Here is a 5,700-nt window from a genome sequence, read left to right as displayed (position 1 = left end):
GGCACAGGCTGGGTGGTTCATCCCGACCTCGGCTTTAGTCCGGGCTAAGTTAAGCTACAAGAGATGCTCGTGCAGTGGCAATCCCTCGCTCGAACAGGGTCGGGGACAGAAAGTCTCCTTCAGCCAGCAGAAAGGAGGGATTTGCTGTATTTATGGTCAGGGACCACGGGCAGGCCAGCGCTGTAACCTACCAGCACTGCGCAGCGGCAGCCTCGCCCCAATCGGCATACAGCTTTTTTCATCTCACGATATCCAGAAATAACACTGAACGTGCCTTAGGCTGTCACCTCCGACACCTTTTTTAAACCAAGCAGAAATATGACCATAAAATGCCGTAGTTCGATTTGCTGCTCTGCACTGATTCGCTAAACGTGACAACCAGCTTGCATCCATCTCTGGAATTCCAGAGTTCCATTCCTTGCAGAGTAAAAGGGGGTTCAGATTAGCTCATCTACTCCCTAAACAAGCAAACGGATCATGCTGGATACTGCCAATCCTTAATCCATCCAAAGACCTTTAACAGCTTTTCTGACAGTGAACTCCACAGCTCGCTTCCGTTCGGACAGTGCGAATCCGCAGGGATTCCTCCCGCCCCCGTCTTTGCCGAAGGCGGGCGGAGCTGCGGGAAAGGGCCCAGGAAGGGCTGTCATGGATCTAGCGGAGCAAAACAAAAGTAACAGAAAATTCACTAGAAAGACGGCTTTTCTTCCAAGAATCCAAGGGCTGTCCCTGCCACTGCTCTGGTGGATTTTTCCCATGGATGTGAGAGATGCAGCCAGCTCACCAAGCCGGTTTTACTTTCAAGAGCAGCCAGCGAGCTAAGCAACAGAGTAGAACGTGCTCTTGAATTCAGGTGAGCACAGCGGAGATAATGCAGCCTGAGGAACAAAACCGTACTTACCCGTGAGCCTGAAAGACTGGAAACCTCTTTTCTGGGACACTGTCCAGCATTTCCTGCATCCCACACACACAGTACTCCATCACCATATACGTGAGGGCAGAGTTAAGGAAGCTTTGAGGTTCAACACTCCTCAGACGAGCGCTAAGCGAGGGCTGCAGCCCGGTTCTGGCCTGGCCGGAGCTGCTGCACGGACAGTCCCGGTACCCGGCCGACACACACTTGAGGTTGAGCCCGAGCTGCACCCCCTGAGGAAATCCCACTTGGTGACCAGCTGCGAGGCCCAGATCAGCCCTGAAAGGGGACGTGAACTCCGCAGAAACTAAGTTGGAGATCTCGCAGGAGTGACAGAAATAGGGCAATGCTCTGCAGTGCCTACAGAAAGTCAGGAACCCCCGGCAGGAGAGCTGCAGGCTGCTCTCCCTGTACCCTGACTGCTCCACGCTTGCCAACGGCAAGCTCCCATCTGCTTCCCAAGGTTTCTGTTGTCCTTCCTTTCCCCGTTCACAACACCACGGCTGTACGCACACCTCAACAGCCACCGCTGACCCCCATCCCCCTGGCAGCATTGCAATAGCAGGAGAAAGGATCCCTAGAGAGCTGGGAAGCTTTGATCCTGCATGGATAAAAGTTCCAGGAGAATGCCAAGAGCTGGCGGCACTTTTCTAGCAGTTGATCCCTGCAGCATATCCTCGTTTTTCTCTCCTTAAGCTTTAATGTCGAGGCCAAACAACAGCGACGACACAACCGCCTGGAGCACACTCTGCCCGTTTCCCTCCTCTCCCTGGGCTGCTGGAGGCTGAGGGAGCGGAGAGGGCTCCCAAGAACAGACCCTGAGACATCTGCTGGCTTTGCCAAGGGAGTGCACCTCGGAGACGAGGAGCAGAGAAAAGTGGGGCTGCCAGGCAGCCTGTGCTCGTCACTGAGCCATCTCTGTCATCACTAATTATTCCTGTCAGACACCTTCTTAATCTAAGCCTAAAATAAGTTGCTTATATCCTGGGATGCCACCTTAACTCCAGGCAGGAGAGGCTAAGGAGATGACCCGCGCCTTAAGCAGGATCTGTGCTGAAGATTGCGTTGAGCCTCCTGCGGCACATCCTATGCAGGAGCTCAAACCGCCCTGCACACTCCTTAGGTTTGTGCTACGCTCCCCACACGAGCGGCTCTTCAGAGGGACGCTGAGGTACCGCGAGGTTTCACGACGGGCACAAGGTCACCCAGGACATCAGCAGAAGCAATGACAGCAGGAGGAGCTCCCAAAACACTGGATTATAAAATGATGGAATGGTTTGGGTTGGAAGGGACCTTAAAGCCCACCCAGTCCCACCCCGTGCCATGGGCAGGGACACCTTCCATAGCCCAGGTTGCTCCAAGCCCCAGAGAGAGCTTCCAGGCCGGAGCAGATCTACTGCAGGTGACCCAAGACGACCGAGGCTCTCGATTCCCCTGATCAATAGGGTTCTGCTCCCACGCACGAGCGCACAGACGGGAAGCGGGACCTGCCAGAGGGTGCCAGCTGGGATGCTGCTTATTGAACTGAGTTTATTTCCTGCCTGGATTAGTTTCCATTCATCCCCAGCTCTGCATTCCCAGCCACAGCAGGTCATCAGCGCAGCCCATCACATACTAAACGTAGCTGGTATTTTTAACCCCGTCATCACAGCTTGACCATTACCAAAAGAAATTCATCGGAGGCTTTGACTAGAGAGGCATGTTGTTAAAACTCTACCTTCCCAAGTGGAAACACAGCCAAAAGCCTGCAGTTTGCTTCCACTAGCATTGGAAAAAGCAGCGAGAACCGAATCCTTCCTTCTCCCACAGGCCCAGTTACAAATTCCACACGGCTCATTCTCGATAGGACGACTTTTCCATATTAGTAAGGGGGAATGTGACATCCCCCGCTCACCTTGCAGCACTTCCTGCAAGGCACTAACGCAGGCATGTGCCTGACTACAGTGAAACGAGGAAGGGAGCCGACCTACGGAGAAGCCAACCTCCGAGAGAGTTACTTTTCCGCTGGGTCTGTTCCGTTTCCCGCTCGGCCGCACAAGCGTTCATACTGCTGCATCCCAGGAGCTGCTCCACGGGCACCTGCAGCGCCACGGAGCCGCAGGAGAAAGGTTCAGTGACATGACTGTGGATAAAGCTCGCCCGCACAAGCGTTCATACTGCTGCATCCCAGGAGCTGCTCCACGGCACCTGCAGCGCCAAGGAGACGCAGGAGAAAGGTTAAGTGACATGACTGTGGATAAATTCCTGCTCCCAGGGAATTCCCAAATGTCCCCAGCTGCTGCCACTCACGTGCACAGAACAAACACGCACAGAAACAAACTTTCTAAGAGCAGAGAAGCCAACAAAAATAGCAAAGCCAACCGACACTTTCAAGGGGAAGTACTGAAAACAGCTTGTTCAGCCGCAACTGCTCAGAGAGCAGAGCAAGGAGCATCCTCCCTGAGCAGGGGGGTCACGGTCTGACTGCCCATTCTGGGTTGTCATCCCCCCTTGCCAACACACGAGGTCTCTCGCGGGCTCTTTTTCCCCTCCCACGCTTCTGCAGCATCCCAGCTTCTCCCTAATTAAACGGTATCTTTCTGGCGGCAGTAATTGAATTAGAGCCCCCTCGGCCCGCTACGGCTACGAAACACGAGCAGAAGTTGTCGTGCTTTTTTATACTCATGATTTGGCGTCAGGGTAGTTGATCTAATCAAAGCACACAATTCATTTACCCGCTTTCTGAAGTCCTAGAATTTGAAGACCATATTTAGAAAACTGTTCAAAATAAAGGCAATCACTTATACCACGTCCTACAGCAGAGCAGCTCGACAAGGTTTAGGTCACTTAAGGCACTAGCACAGGGCACTTTCACACCAAACAGAGCAGAGGAGCCCGGGGCAGGCTCGGGAGTCCATCTCATCTTGTTTGGGACGAGCAAAGCACGCCAGCTGCCCACAGAAAAGGCAGCGCTGCGGCAGTACGGACTCTCCAGAGGGAAGGAGAGCGCTGCCGGCAGCCAAAGAGTAGATGTCTTAATTCTTTGGAGGGAAAAAAAAATAAAAACCTAAATTATTGCCAAGGACTTAAGGGAAAAAGCATTACAGGAATTGATTTCACATAGGACAGACAATAAAAGGTCCATCTTCAGGGAAAGAAAGCACTAGCAGAGACCACAGCCTCGAAATGACAGCTCCGCAGCTCTGTGTTCAGCCCCGAGTTGCTGAAGGTCACACAGTAAAACACAGTATTTGAGGGTCAGTCCTCCCCCACCCCAGCCTTGTACCTGTAACCTGGGAACAATACTTCGTTTCCTAACTGGGAAACTCCAGAAAACATCCTTGTGTGGGAAGTGCTCCATACACGCAGTATGGTTAACACCAGTGAAAGCAATTTTAAGCTTAAGACACATTCAAAAGGACCTTAACAGGGGCAGAACCAACATGACTGAGCACTGCAGAGAACAACGGGAATTCAAACCTTAACAGCTGCGTGAAAAAAGGATATATTTTCTGCTTCTCTTCATTGTATAACACATCTACCAACTGGATAACGTTTTTGTGCCGTAATCGTCGCAGAAGCTGGATTTCCCTGCAAGAAGAGAAAAGGGGAAAAAGTTATGTTTAAAAAGCCTTAGTATGGATTGAAATTAGTGTTTTCTAAATCACATGGATTGTGAAGTCACTTCAAACCGTGTTAGTCCCAGCTGCTTCACTAGGACCTCCTATGCATGCTGCTGGACAGGAGGAGTCGGGTGTTCTTGGACTCGTCGGTCCGAGGTTAAACCATGAAAACACAGTCCTGGTCAGCGACCGGTGAGCAACAACGCCCTTCCAGTTAACACGACACAGCCAGTCACTTCTCTCCCGGCAGGAATTTTAGTCCATTGGTAAACAACAGCAGGAGAACTATCCTCCAGGAGCTGCGTCGTGCCGGACGCGAGGCTAAGAATTCCCTGCGTCAGCACTTTGGTGCTGTTCAAGCCCGGCTGCGCGATCTCTGCTGATGAAGTTTTATTCTGCGCTCCAATATAAGCTTTATTCTGGTTTTAGCAGTAAAACCTGGGCAGTGCTCCCCTTCAGCTACGTGAGTGGTCAGAAGGGCACTGACGCCCAACAGCCCCGTGGGAACAAGCCAACGGCACGTTGGATCACAGCGAGCCAACCCACAGCTCCCGGTGAGATCCAGCTGGACCCTCAGGCGCCAGCCTGGGCACAGCAACCCGAGGAGACGCTCTGCAAGCCCCTGTCACCACAAGCAGCACGCAGACCAAGCCCCCTCCTCCTGCCCACACAAGAGGGGCTCACAGGGTCCCCTGAAGTCCCCTCCTCAGCTCACATCCCCCTCCGTGGCCCTGGGCAAGTGCCTCGCCGTTCCTGGTGCCGAGCAAAGGAAAGGGATAACGGCCATCGAACGCTGCCAACCGCTCAGCCACCCTGATCCTCTCCACATGTCAAAGAGGCAGCTTTTCCAGCTTCCCTCCACTTCGAGCTTCCCGTTTGACGCGGGATGGCTGGGAGCTCAGCTCACGCTCACCCCCTTCCGTTAAACCCCTAAAGCTGCGCCCCGTTCGCGTCCGCCGCGCTATCTGGGACAGCCACTTCCGCGTTTCCGTTCGCGTTTCTTCAGATCGACGCGTCATCTGCAGTTACGAGAGCAAAAATAATTTGGCTGGGGCTTCCAGCCGTCATACTTGCGAGCGAGCTTTTCCTCGGCATCGCGAGCAGGAACAGCCCCCGCAGACGCCGGCGTCGGGCAGCAGCGTGCGGTGAGGTCCGCTCCTGCCGTCACAGGCGGGCAGCGCCCGG

The 5,700-nt window shown here is 53.6% G+C and overlaps 1 protein-coding gene across 1 annotated transcript in view; it reads right to left on the bottom strand.

Annotated features, from left to right (window-relative positions):
* STK11 (serine/threonine kinase 11) overlaps positions 1-4,483 on the bottom strand; it is a gene marked incomplete at both ends in the record, with an annotated part of 6,105 nt that extends 1,622 nt beyond the window's left edge. Inside the window, 2 exons of the mRNA XM_010160765.1 lie at positions 902-991; positions 4,400-4,483. Coding sequence (XP_010159067.1) covers positions 902-991; positions 4,400-4,483 — 174 coding nt within the window. The remainder of the gene's footprint in view (positions 1-901; positions 992-4,399) is intronic.
* Positions 4,484-5,700: the final 1,217 nt, after the last annotated feature.

Source organism: Eurypyga helias, unplaced genomic scaffold (genome assembly GCF_000690775.1).
Source record: "Eurypyga helias isolate BGI_N326 unplaced genomic scaffold, ASM69077v1 scaffold25500, whole genome shotgun sequence".
NCBI classification, from domain to species: Eukaryota; Metazoa; Chordata; class Aves; order Eurypygiformes; family Eurypygidae; genus Eurypyga; species Eurypyga helias.
Note: the sequence above shows the minus strand (reverse complement) of the source record. Positions and strands in the feature narration are given on the sequence as shown.